Source organism: Amblyomma americanum, chromosome 10 (assembly GCF_052857255.1).
Source record: "Amblyomma americanum isolate KBUSLIRL-KWMA chromosome 10, ASM5285725v1, whole genome shotgun sequence".
Taxonomy (NCBI): domain Eukaryota; kingdom Metazoa; phylum Arthropoda; class Arachnida; order Ixodida; family Ixodidae; genus Amblyomma; species Amblyomma americanum.
In genome coordinates, this window is record NC_135506.1 from 35,946,716 (window position 1) to 35,961,069 (window position 14,354).

At 46.3% G+C, this 14,354-nt stretch overlaps 2 protein-coding genes across 2 annotated transcripts; both read right to left on the reverse strand.

Moving 5' to 3' along the window:
• Positions 1-663: 663 nt before the first annotated feature.
• Positions 664-9,800, reverse strand: mtTFB1 (mitochondrial transcription factor B1). Its single transcript, XM_077642084.1, has 5 exons — positions 9,372-9,800; positions 6,824-6,906; positions 5,254-5,528; positions 1,822-1,975; positions 664-1,185 (listed from the first exon to the last, which is right to left on the reverse strand). The coding sequence occupies exons 1-5, from the start codon at positions 9,666-9,668 to the stop codon at positions 1,002-1,004; spliced, it is 993 nt and encodes a 330-aa protein (XP_077498210.1). The 5' UTR covers positions 9,669-9,800; the 3' UTR covers positions 664-1,001.
• A 944-nt stretch (positions 9,801-10,744) lies between these two features.
• On the reverse strand, positions 10,745-14,239 carry LOC144108027 (uncharacterized). The gene is made up of 2 exons (XM_077641296.1): positions 13,732-14,239; positions 10,745-13,590 (listed from the first exon to the last, which is right to left on the reverse strand). The coding sequence occupies exon 2, from the start codon at positions 13,584-13,586 to the stop codon at positions 11,358-11,360; it is 2,229 nt and encodes a 742-aa protein (XP_077497422.1). The 5' UTR covers positions 13,587-13,590; positions 13,732-14,239; the 3' UTR covers positions 10,745-11,357.
• Positions 14,240-14,354: the final 115 nt, after the last annotated feature.

Consider the following 14,354-nt stretch of genomic DNA (forward strand, 5'->3'; position numbering starts at 1 on the left):
TCCTGCTGCTGAACTAACCCTGTAATAATATTGTCTCATTCTATAGTGGCTCTTGTTAGCCAAGTATGCCAAGGCAACACCTCAGTCACATGGAAGTCCACGTAAGTAGTAGGTACCGTCTATAACCATACTATAACTATAGCAAGCTCACTGTGTATAACATGGCAGAACAGTAGACGAAGCATTCTGGCTTGGTACTAAGGTCAGAAATTGGACTAGATGCAGCGCAAGCACTTCGTGTGGCATCTTCGCCTGTTACCCATGTAATCACGCACTTAATACACATTCCAGTTTTAGCTTTGCTCCAATCAAAATAGATGTAGCTCGCTGCTGCATTGTGCATTCAAGCAGATTTAAAATATTTACAACATGATCACGCTAGCTGCAAACTGGCCTAAGCACCATGGCACTGTATTCCCATCTTCAGCAGTCGAGAAAGGTGGCATGCATCAACCAGAACTTCGAAAACTGAAAAAACCCACAGAGAGTTTTAAAGGAAGGACTGCGAGGCTCTGAGCCACCTTGTAGGTTACTATGCAGAAGTGACGGCTGTGGAGCCATTGCACAAGTTGTCCAGAAATAGTCATCGCGTTTCTCAGGCACTTAAACTTGTGCCAGCAGTTCACAAGCTCACGAAGCAAAGGACACCAGAAGATCACCATAGACCTATAAACAAGCAGCACACTAGTGCCGCATGGTTTATTAGCTATTGCCAGTCCCTGGTTTAGCAGAAAACCAGTTTATTAATAACAGTAGTACTAGTGCTAGTAAGAGGCACCACTGCAAGGGCACGACTGCAAAAGTGCAAGTCCAAATCGGCGCTGGAAACTGCCAATAGCGGCTTCACTGTGAAAAGTTGTGGCACTGTGCTCAACAGATGGTGCGGAAACAAGTCTGACACACCTACGCTAAGGTGGCTGCCACAGAGGAACCACCAAACAGTATTTACAACACACGAGATGCCAGTTTCGGACGAAGGCACCTCTTTAGAACGGCCAGCGTCACCGGTCCAGCCTGAAATTGTAACGCCTCAGTTCGGGCTCTTCTGCGCAAAGCTCTTCATAGACGTGGCAGATGCGGCCAACTTCATCCACAGTGAGCTGAATTATCCTTGTTGTAGGGTCAACATCAGCGAAGTTCACAAGCTTCATTACCAATTCTTCACGGTGATAGGGAAACAGGTTCCTGTGAAGCAAAGCAGTGGTAACGCACGTTAACTACTTGAATAATGGTGATCAAATGCACGCACAGTTGATCCATGATTGGCATCAACTCTATAGTCAAGGTCAGCTGATGAAGATCCCTTCCTTGAACCCTCACCATACAATGCCTTCGACTGGTCTTGATGCAACTATACTTAAAAAGGCAAACATTGTTCACTGTGTCTTATCCTCTTTATCACGTAACTTTTTTTATTACAGTACCTACAAAGCACCAGCTCTCTGTTCTGTTGCAATGTTTTTGTTAAGCGTCACCAGTCTGCCTCACCCATTGGGACTGTTAGAGTGCTTCTGCCTAAATTGCTGACCCGTTTCAGTACAGAGGCAGAAATACCTAAGAAGCACTGAAACAACAATGAAGCTAAATTGCAAAAAAAAAAGAAAGAAGAAATGAATTTGTGAAACTTGAGCTCGGCACATGACCAGATCATAAGACGGCTGCTGCGCACAGCAATGATAATTATCTTGATGCTCCTCATGGAACAGGTGACACATGCGTCAACAGATTCCCCTTGCCTTGCACCAAGAGCACAGTCCACTCCTCCATTAGACATATCGTGGTGCTTTGTCGGCAAAGGAAGGCGCAACTTGTTCAACTCACTTGACTCCATTAGTGAGCACCTTCTGGCGGCCATTGAAAAGGCAGTTGATGACCTTCTCGATCAGGTCGAACGGCTGCTGGATGATTGGCTCCTTCAGGGGCACCAACCGCACTAGGCCAACATCAACAGCTGCTGGGGGCACAAAGCTGCTGCCTGAAAGCACAGCACATTCCTTATCACATGCAGAACCTTTCAGCCTGCCATGAGAAAAAAAAAAATTCCCAGCTCTCTGCTGTGAGGAGCGAAAGCAGTTTGAAACAGCAAAGCTTTTAACACCAGCAGCACATGGAACACAGCAATAAGTTAACCACCATGACCTCCACTGTACCTGACCATGCTATGAATGTATGGCATTCCCATTTGGTGCCCCTACAACCACCACTCATTACTAACTGACTTCGGAACATCCAAAAAGTGACTGAAATAACTGACAGCTGCATTACTGCCATCATATCATTCAACCACTGAAATGCAGGCAGCTGACCTGTCCTCTTCACCCATGCATTACATCCACCAAAATGCATTAAGCACGCCTAAGGAGAACAAGTGTTTATGCATAGGACACTCCACTACCATGACAAACATGTAACTAGCACTCGACTGCCTCAACTACTGTGTCATAAGTGCTGCCTAACCTCACTTGCTGCTGCAATATAGCTGCTGATCACAAGCTCACCTCCACAGTTAAAACGCATCTCATACAGAACCACCGGTGAACAAGCATCATACGTTCATAAACAGGGATCATCGACAGGAGACAGCAATGAGAGTTCGACTTGGTACCTCACTGTGTGTTAGTCTATGCAGTAGTGCCATGAAAAAACAATAGGCAGGAAACCTGACAAAATTTCAATGCCTATACAGAGGCAGCAAAAGGGTTAGAGTCCCAACATGTTTTGGAATGCCTCCGGACACAATGGCCGTGTATTATCAGCAGCAAATGAAATGCAAAGACGGTAACTAAACCAAAAACAGCAAAGTAACAAGCTCTTAGTGAGGGCAAGCGAAATACTAGTGGAGATTAATTTCAATTCGAAGGCGTGAGGACTGACCTCTAGAAGTATTAATCAATCTCGCTTGTATTATGCAATAGCGTATACAGCTCGTTAGGTCGAAAAGCTGTTGCCATGAGTTAGGATTGAGAGGAAGTCCTCAGAAATGTGTTGGAAAAATTATGGAGGCCTTGTACGATATTTATGAGGCAATATCGGATAACAATTCATTGTGCTGTCATGAACAGATTGTCAGGAATAATGCGAGCTGACGCTGGTACGAATGCTTGAAAACCGCACGGACAAAAACTGCCAACCCCTTCAGCGGTCATATGTGCGTTCCTTAATATGGCTCAAGATGCCAGTGCACAGATGTGCTGGCACGAAGCACACGGTCCTCAAGCCACGATGTGAATAGAGTAGCGTGCAGATGCAGTAATGTTTCTTAGCTAATTGTAACAAAAGCACCGGATATAACAAAAACTACTGCAGCATGTGGTGACGACAAATATGGATATAAAGAAAGCATCAGATATAACGAAGGTGCTGTAGGTCGTGACCGAAAATACAAATATATTGACAGAACCGGATATAACAAAGGTGGTGTAGTATGTCGTGACCGAAAATGCAAATATAACGACAGCACCGGATATATCGAAGGTAGCGTGGTATGTCATGACAGAAAATACAAATATAATGACAGCACCAGATATAGCGAAGGTGGTGTAGTATGTCGTGACCAAATATACAGATGTAACAAATGCACCGGATATAACGAAGGTGGTGTAGCATGTTGTGACCGAAAACACGGATATAACAAAAGCACCAGATATAACAAGGAGTGGTGTAATATGTAACCAAATATGGTGTGGTATCTTGTAGATGAAGATACGAATATAATGAAAGCACTGGCTATAATGAATAGTGGCGTAGTATGTCGTAACCGAAAAAAAGGTACACGCACGCTATCACGTGATCCCTACGGCGGTGCCTAAGTGTCTTCTAATTTTTCTTCTCCAGCAGCTAATATGTTGTGTTTTTGTGTTGGAACTTCCGTTCTCTTGCTCGTGTCTTATTAGTTTCTGATGCTACGTTTAACTTTCGATAACTCTAACTCGGAGAGGAACAAAAATTTGGCAAAACAATCAAATTTGTCAAATTATAGAGAGTTTGATCAAATGGCCACCTTGTTAATATACTATTGATGTTGATGAAACCAATGTAGCAGTTTGGATTAATGAGAGCCTATGGTATTTGTTGACACCGCAAACATGTACAAATACATCAACTACTGCCAAAAATGCATTACAATTCAAATTTGAGGCTTGTGCAGCAAGCCATTTTCATGAAGCGTAACACAACTGCTACGGCACATACAAGCCTGTGAGGCAGAATGGCAGTGTACTGCTCATGCACCCGTCAACAAGCATAAGGGACCGTTCCATTTCAAAATGCAGCTCACCCTGACTGATAACACTGCTGATGTCTTTACTAACCTTCTGAATAATACCCAGAACAACCAATATATGCAGCTGTGTGGTGGCAAATAGAGTTAAATGGTGGTAAATAGGCAAATATGCCATACGACCACCCCTCACTTTATTTTTATCATTATCATCATTATTATTATAACTAATATTTGTACAAGGAGTGGTAACGAAGTGAAGCCATGGGCCTTAAGAGATGCAAAAACGTTACCTCATAGATTTTTGAGGTTGTATGACAGTCAGACTGCTTCAGGCAAAATGTGCAATACCAAGCAAGGCTGACTGTTGCCAATAACCACATTGTCAATTACACAGACGTTGTTAAGCTGTGTTGCACATTTCACACAGATCAAGGTGAAAGTGATTGTCTTAAATTAAAAACTGTTAATTATGCACAATTTTTTGGCACTGCTACAAAAAAGGCTCTTGTTAACTTGCATAATAATATAACTTGAACGTAATAGCGCAAAATTTGAACAAATTCCCGCTTCGTTTTGAGTTCAAATTATCGAGAGTTGAGTGCACTTCATGACAGTTTGCTGAAAGTAGCATTATAAGCTCAGTACACTCAAGAACGAAGCAGCATGATGCCCATCAAAGAAGGCCCTTCAGCCAGTAGCGTAGAACAATTTTCATGACGCCACGGTTAATCCAATTAAGCCGTGGTTATTTCCCATTCATCTGCCACCGCCTGCGATTTAAAGCTAGGCAGTCCAAGGGGATGAGTCAAGGAGTAGAGGGCAAGATTCAGTCGACGCCATTGGCCGGAGGAGCTCGCTCCTTAGAGGGACATTTGCCTCTTTGTTCTTGAATTGTATGGGACTATAGTAGAACGTGTGCATTTCCAGCTTGTCCCTCGTCTTCTCGGCCTTTGCATCATTCTTTTCATGGTGTCCAAAACGTCAAAGGAGGGACACACACACAGGAGACAGAACAGACAAAGGACCCGCACCGTTGAGCGTGAGCCGGTGTTGGGTGGTGCAGTAGTTCTGGCAGAGGATGGAGAGGCGGCAGCGTTGGGGGTCCAGCACAGGGGCCCCAATGCGCTGGGCCACCTCCAGCTGGAAGGTGAGCGAAAGGGGCACACGCCCCCGCCGGAAGGGGCCCTCGCGCAGCGACATCTGCCGCAGCCAGCGTATCAGCAGCGGGCTAGCCACGCTGAACGGCAAGTTGCCCACCACTTGCACCTCGGGGAGGTTGTCCGACTGCCACGGCACGCTGAGCTCCCTGGCGTCAAAGGAGCAGTTGTAAATAAAAAGAGATACGTGGCATTTATGGTTAAAAAAAAACAACGCTGAGAACAAAAAGAAGTTCGCCTGCATAGAATATGTCATAGTCCTAGGAAATGTGTCGTTAATGTTTGCGATCTCAAGAAGATAGAGATGTAGCCATAGAAATAGCTGAATGTATAAAGCCATACGAGTTTAATAGTATGCAGTATGCAGATCAGGAGTTCTCAATCTTTTCATCCTTGAGAAACCCAAACAACTTCAAAAATTGCTGAGGTTTCTTGCTGTGTGTTTCAGCTTCCATCTCTTACCGCCTAACTTGCATGCAAAATGGAGCATGCAAATGCACGGCCCCTCAAAAAATGCCCAAATTCAATTGAAACACCAGTGGCTGTACGGTGCAACAACCTGGTGTAAGCCATTATGGTGTGAATAGCCCCAAAACAAAGTCGGTAAGAGGAAAGGTAGGGACTGAGACATGCATGGATTTGTGTGCTCGGGGAACATCAAAAACACTCCACAGAACCCAAAAGGTCTAGAATGTCTGGTTTGAGAACCTCTAACATAGAAACACGTGTGAATGTACAAGACTGAGTACAAGGCTGAGTATGTGTGCATAAGACCACACTAAAACCAGCAATGGTTCCAGCTGTGTCCAAGCTCTTGGAGTGAAAAAGTAAGAGTAAAAGTAACTGCGCTCCAACAAGACTAGCAAAGAAGGTGCCATGAAAAAGGTCAGAAAAGCAAACAATTATGACAGTAGCATTTACAGACAAGATGGTGCAATAATGCTACCACTAGAAGCAACAGCAACGACAGAAGTGGGTAATTATGTTCGTAGATTATGCAAGCAACTGCCAGGCCAGTATTCGAAGTTGTAATGTCACCACAGCAGTCAATCTAGAAAAGAGGTGGGGGACATTGGACACAACAGTACTAAACAAGAAATGCTTCTGCACTGTTTGCTGTGAAAACATCAAGACAGCAAGACCATGTTGAGAGTTAGTAAGGGGGCCAATGACGAATACATAAAAATAATATGCCATAGATCATCTACTTCAAAAGAAACGGAGTCAACAAAACACATGAATGAAAATCTTCACACCTACACAAGTGTTTCGCAGATACTACTGTCCGAGGCAATAAATCTGTGCTATTTTAAATACACCAACCTTCAGTCGCGCCAATATGCCAGAGGTAAGAGCTACACGACTTCACCATCAGCGGGGCATGTTGATTCTCGGCACATGCATGAGAATCAACCTCATGGTGTCCACACCACATCACACTCACTCTGGTATGAACTCCTCCAATTGCTGCTGAAGGATGTCACCCAGCACCACATGCAACCTGTTTCCAGTGGCTTCGGAGAGAATCTGCAAGCAAAGAACACGCAGTTCAATTACAGATGGCTAATTTATTCTACATTCTGGTCATTTCGCCCATATTCCTGGCTGAGCAGGGTTAAAATACAAGAGCACAAGTGGATAACAAGTGCTGACCACAGAGAACCAGCAGCTACTAGCACACCGACTTTTCACCTACTCATGCTTAGTTGAAATGACACCTCTAGCTATTGTATAGTGCGTACATAATTTATGGAAAGCATGTGGGTCACTAGATGCACCTGACAACAGCTGGCACCAGGTAGCATAGCAAGACAGTCTTGCTCCCTGCACTTTAAATCCTTAAATCCCTAGGAAGTGGGGAATACGACCCTTTTTTTACTCTACAATGCTTTGTAAGCCTACGGACACAGTATGAGTGGCACTACATAGACGAGCGAGAGCAGCAGTCATGAGCAGATTTGTATGTAACATGTTACAAGTAATTGCTTACTTGTAATTAATTATTATTTTTTATTTTTTACACTGTTTTCACTCTGCAAGGCGTAAAGTTCTTGGTAATTCAATTACAAAAAGCAATCAATTACTCTGTATTCTAAAAACAAGCAGTAACTACTGGTATAACTGCGAGAACCTGAAGAGTCGATGGAAACACTAGTGCTAGCGCGGGATATTCTTTCGCGATAGAGATAAAATGGTCAGGCAGTGGAAAAGCCACATGAGCAAGGATGGCAGGCCATTTAAGCCTGAGCTGCCTGCCCATGACTAGCCCTGTGTTCCGCGATTCACATTTCATCATGACGGCACAACAGAGCATCATGTTTAGTGAGCTTGAGCTTTGCTCAGAGCGCAAACAGCAAATGAGTGCGACACTTTGTGTAACTATGAGCTGGTGCACAAAGCCTTCATATGTTATATCTTCACCATTCCTGCCAGCGCATATGACGAGGGGGTCTTCAATGTTGCTGCTTAAGTTTGCACATGGAAACGTGTAAAAAATACTGGCAAAAACTTGGAAAAAAACAAACTACCACAGGTGAAAATAAACAGCATATGAATTGCAACATACAACAGATCAAGGAAGCCGCATCAGCTCATTCTTGTCCGCGTATGTTGTTATACTAATATAAGTGGGAAGGAAAATGATGTAAAAGCAATAGATCATTCTGCTGTAATTGTTCAGTTACATTAGGGGGCTGTAACTGACCACTGAAATCAGTTACCTTTCAGACGAAGTAATTGTAACTGTAATCAGCTACTTCTTTTCTGTAAAGTGTACAAGACTGGTCATGAGCGTGTTGATCAGGATGGCATTTTAGAGAGATAAATGCATCAGGGAGGGTCCTCAGTGTTTACAGCACTGCTATCCACTGCCATCTTCAGTCAGTGTAGCGTGTTGTAATCTAAAATTTAATGGTATCATTCCTGTCCTTTTAACGCGATGCAGGACTGCAGTTTACCAATGAGAACGTTGGCATGAGGTTGCCATTCTGACCAGAGAGCAAGCTCTCTGAGGAAAATGGAGGGAACCCATAATGAGGGCAAAGATTCCTGAAGCTTTTGACAAAGCGAGCTTGTAATTTGAATTGTGTAGTGCCTTCCAGAAAGCACAGCACTGGAAACATATACAATGATGCAGAGTAAAAATGAAGCACTTAGACCTGAGATTGTAGCTAAACTCCAACTCAGCCCAGAGACATGAAGTCCAGCTAAAGAGAGGCTTATAGTTTTTCTCTTTAGGTGCACAGGAGCTCATTACCGCTCAGTCTTCCCTCAGACATGGAGAGACGGAGAGAATCAGCAGAGAGGTTAAACCAGGCAGTGCCTGGCTGACTACGTTACACTTGGGAAGAGAATAAAGAGAGCGAAGACAGAATGAAAGTTTAGTTTAGTTCGTTGTGTGAACATATTTTCTGTATTTTTATATTCCTTCTATATTTATATTCATTCTATTTATATTCATGTATGACGGCTGAACACCCCTGTACCACCCCCCCCCCCCCCCCCCCCCCCCCCCTTATGTCTCTGAAGGGACCCTTAAGGGTTAATAAATGATGATGATGATGATAACGTGTCCGTGCGGTCTATACAAAACCAAAGAGCGTCCACAGTGTGTCTATAGACTGGTGCTCAAGCCTGTTTAACCCTACTTACTCAAAGCTTGTTTAATACATTTAAATGCGCTTATACGGCGTTCTTATCTGACAAAGGTGGAGGTCACGGTCCCAGCTCTTGGCCTCCGTTCGGGGACGCGAGTTCAAACCGCGCAGAGGTGTCTCATGAGATACATGTTCATCGCAACCGTGTCCTTGCGCACCTAGTGAGATCATACAATGGAATCAAGGCTCAAGGTGGGCTACTGAATTAATTTAGATCACGTGGGGTTCTTTAACGTGCACTGACATCGCACAGAGGTTTTTGCATTTCCCCTTCATCGAGATTCGTCCATCCCGGACAGGCAGGTTGCTGCGGGGAGCCCTGCCAAGGTTACCCACCCGCAAGGTGGGCTCGAATCGCTCGTCCTTCTCGATGGCCACGACCCGGCGTGCTCCGAGCTCGAGCAGCGGCCTGGTGAGACACCCCGGTCCGGGACCGACTTCGATCACGTGCTTGTCGCGCACGCTGCCGCAGGCCCGCACGAGCCGTCGCGTGAGCTTGGGATCGAGAAGAAAGTTCTGGGAGAGCTTTCGCATCGCGCGGATGCCGTACATGCGCAGCAGGTCGCTCGCTGACGGCAGCGGCGGCAGACGGCATGCTGTCGCCGCTGCGCGCAGGCCCTGGCTAGCTGACATCTAAGCGAGAGCCGGCAGGGATCGGATAAGGGCAAGCCTCAGACTGACGCAACGATTACGGACTCGCACTTTCACCGAGCTTCGCGCACGCTGACTTCGCCATGCTTCGCCTTCAAAACATCGACACACCGGAAACGCGAATGAAGGCGGAAGTAGCGCAAGGGTGCAAGTCACATGAAAAAGCAACCTAATCCAATCCAAGAGGGCGAAAAGCATTACTATAAGAATTAAAATGCCTTAGAATGTTTCTATTGCTTAAAATAACGTTTTTTAAATATTTTATAATACGCATATACACAACGTGAACTGTACACAATGAGACAGATACTGCGCATTATCCTTCCTTCCCCACCCTCCTCCCATAAAAAAAAAACAACTTCAATTTTACCATGTTCGCAAACCTACATAGTTTCGGTTTTTATTTTTGTAAGCGAATAATAATAACAATAATTGGTTTTGGGGGAAACGAAATGGCGCAGTATCTGTCTCATATATCGTTGGACACCTGAACCGCGCCGTAGGGGAAGGGATAAAGGAGCGAGTGAAAGAAGAAAGGAAGAGAGAGGTGCCGTAGTTGGGGGCTCCGGAATAATTTCTCGAGTGCCTGGGGATTTTTAACGTGCACTGACATCGCACAGCACACGGGCGCCTTAGCGTTTTGCCTCCATAAAAGAACGCAGCCGCAGCGAAAAAATTTACTTCGCTAACGCTATGCTGCGTTAGTCGCGAAGCTCAGAAAGAGCAAGCGCATACCTCTGCACCTTTCACTGCTTCCTTTACGGTACGGTCCGGGTGTCATTAAACAAGACGCGACATTAAACAAGCAGCGAAACAGCGCCCAGTCAACGCGACGAAAATTTTAAGTTCCAACTGTTTCATTGCACCCTGGTTAAAACGACGTTATCACCAGAGCAGATACTTAAGGCACTTGGTTGTTCATATCGACTAAAGTGGTGGTGTGAAAATTGTGAGATGTCGAAGCGACGACCACGGTGTTATCACCCCACTGCCCTAAAGTAGTTGTAACGACGTTAAGCAGCAGCGACAAACCGTTAAGCAGCAGCAACAAACCGACAGTAAATGGTTCAAAACCACTTTATTCCAGATACAAGGCCTTCACAGCTTAGGATACCATCACTGAGTAGCACCGCGTGTTGATATATGATTCCTGAATCAAATATCAAATATTACAGATTAATTTTTTTGCCACTACATTGTCCATGTCTAATTATTAATTTGAGCTGAATCCAAACTACAGATGTGGGTCAGAGGTGATGGACAAAAAGCTTGAAGTCACAAATTTATATTCCTCAAGATATCCTGAGGACTGGTCCAAATGTAAAAACAGAGGCGATAGTAGTCTGCATACCCCTTTACATCTTTTGAGTTTGCATGAGCTGCATTGTCAGTTCTAAGCACAAATAGGAGGCCAGTGCCAGTCATTAAAATTTCCCTTTACATTACCTTTTAAAGCATCATGCAGTTATAGCAAAAATCTGCTTCAGTGAATACTCCACGTTGAGCAACAATCTCTCCACAAATTTAATTTAACCCTAGCCATTATCACAGCACTCCTAGTCAGCTTGATGACTTTCATATTAAGTTACACTTTTCAAAGTTAAATGACTAAATGCTATGTGCGAAAAATGTGACTGTGCACAAAGCCCATTTTAACATTAGACACATCTCTTATGTAGACTGACTGTCTACAACGTCGGTCACACTCAGAAACCTGTGTATAGCCAACCATGCGTCAGTTCCTAGTTGGTCTATCTGAACTTTACCATCCCCACGCTCGTGGCAGCGAAGTTCTTCTTTCACAACGCCGGCCAGTTGCCAAAAGTCTTTAGACAGACGCCGTTTGCTCTTCACCACCATACGCTTGGCCTCTTCCGTGCTTACGGCTGCCAGCTGGCACACCTTGTCCAGGACAAGTGGGTGCCAGGACACAAGTTCAAAGGCAGCGGCACACTCCTTCAGTGTTGAACCAAGAGCAAAGTGAGCGGCACGCTCAGTCAGCAAGGCATTTCGAATCAGAAGGTTCTTGACACCCTGCCAGAAACCAAGGTACCTCTCAATGTCCAGGGATGTCAACGTGTAACTACTGCGCAGACGTTCCGCCAGGTTGTTCATAAGAAAACAGGACATGGTAGGGCACACAAATGAGCAAGACAGGCAGTACAGAGTTCGGCTCTGCTGAAGCCAGTCACTGAAAGCATGCATGTCACTATCATGCAGGCTACAGCTGTACATTCCAAGTCTCTCCAGACTCCTGTTCTTTGAGAGACCGGTGACGATGACTTGGTTGAGGGATGCATTTGTGGCACTTATGTCAATGTAAATCTCCTTCAGTGTAGTTGTCGATGAGAGGTAAGTCGCTATTGAACTGGCACACTGCTCATCGATTACGTGCTGGAGTGGGTCAATGCGGAGGTGAATCGCAGTGATGCTGTCGTGCAATGCCAGTGCACTGCATATCTCTTGCAAATATGCAGTGTTGAGAAATCTGAAACTGTGGCTTGTTACTGCAGGCAACAGCTCACACCTTTTCAAAGAGTCCGCGAAACATGCTGCATTTGAGTAGCACTGCCTAACTGTGACCTTTCCAACAGTGCCTGTTTCCCGCAGGACTTCGCAAAACTCCCAGAAAGAGTCATGATTCAGCTGGTCAAACCGCAGTTCACAAAGTGTTTCACTTTCCTTCACTGCAGCAAGAAGCCTTCGCAGTTCATGATCTTGAAAATAGTTTTGTCCAAACACGAGCTTCTGAAGAGAAGTGCTTCCTCTGAGTGCATCAACAAACAGTTGGACACGCCACCACTCTCCCCATACTGCTTGGGCATCTTGGACAGCAAGCTGCTTGAGACTGCCCGGGGAGAGCCATGGGTTCATGAAAGACCATTCACAGGAGCTGAAATCAACTTCACGGAGTGAAGTGTTCGCTATGAGTGCACCCGAAACCAGACTAGCATCAGCCAGATCGAACACAAAGCGCCGAAGGGTAAGCTTTTGGAGCACACTGTTCTTTTCCAGACCCTTGAAGAGTGGCTCCACATTACACGGTGAGTGCCTACTTTGCTTGACCACTGTCAGTTCAGTGAGCACGGAGTTCCTGGCAAGGTAGCTGAAGAAAGAAGCACCACAGCCAGTGGCCAGGCATGCCCCATCAATTGTCAGCTTTGTGACGCTCGAGTTCTCCAGCAGGGGCTCCATGTTGACCTTGTGGTCAGTGCGCCAGGTCAAGTCGGTCACACTCAGAGTCTTCAGCGTCGTCGACTTCCTCACAAATTCTGCGAAGCGCGCCTGCACAGTGCTGCCGCTCTCGAGCAGACTCATCTCGTTGCACTCCAGTTCCTCGAGCTGGCAGGCTTCGCAGACTGCGACGATCAGGTCACATATTTCAGAGCACTGCGGCTCTTTACCGCCCACGATGAACTGAGGTTCGCTCTTGCCCACAAGTCGCAGTGTCTTGAGGGACGTGCTCAGCCGCAGGGCGTCGCAGAAGTGCTTGTAGTGCCTGTCAAACGCGCTGCAGTCGACGTCGACAGCAACGACGCAACGGTGATTCGCGAGCAGGCGCTGGAACAGGGCGGCCGCGTGCTCCAGCAGCCTCTCCTCGTGCATCCAGCCAAAGGCGTAAGGGTTCTGCAGGCGCGAGACGACCAGTTTTCCCGGGCTGACTTCTCTCAGCTCGGCCTTCAGGAAGGACAAGAGTTCGTTCCAGACGGGCAGATCTCGCAAAACGCGGCACACCTGCTGGCCTCCCAGGTTGTGCGTGCAGGTGGTTGGGAACGGGACGCCGTTCCACTGGAACTCTGTCGTGACTGAAACCAGCGACCGAAGCACCGAGGGGACTCGCCGCAGGCGCAGACCGAGGCCCTCCAGGTAGCGCAGTAACGCGTTCTGCCTCGCCTCCATTGCTCTGAAATAAAACGATCAGACAGTTGGTTTTACCACGCATCCTCAATAACAGAAGTGTGACACTTCGTGGCAGCAAACCAAGAAATCGCGGATAGAGGAAAATGAACACAAATTTACACGATCAAGAACGACGAGCGCTCACCGTGTTTGCAAGTGGCTGTTGGCGCACACAGTCAGTGAGGTTTTGTTTCGGAAGTTAATCTGCTGCTAACAAATAGCGATCTACAAACAACGGGAATGAACAGGTTATTCCAATGCCAACGCCTGACTACGAGAGCGATCTACGGATCCCGCGAAGCAAGCACCCTTGCACACTGCGACGCCCTGCGAAAACCTGCAGCTCGAATGTTCGAATTCTGTGGTCGGCGTTCACGCGCCGCTGTTCGATCGGCCCAGACACCTCGCGCAACTGCTTTGCGTCATTGCTTTTTGAGCACCAAATATTACGCAACACTCAAATGCTGACCGTTTCCTTAGCGTGGAACGTGCAGCTTCGCGATTTATCGTTCCATTACTTGGTCTGCGTCTACTGGAGGCAGGCCATTGGCAGGCAGCGAAGTGCGTGCAGCACGCGCCGCTGGAATGCCGCGCGCTGCTTCGACCTGGCGACTTGACTTGGCTCGTTAAGTGACTTGTAGTGGCTGTAAAGCGCGAACTTGTGCATGCATGAGCGACAGGTGTCATCGAGTAGCAATAAACTCTATGGTAACGGTGGCTTGGGTAACTGGTTACGTAAGCATGAACGCTTCATCGCGTAAATATGGA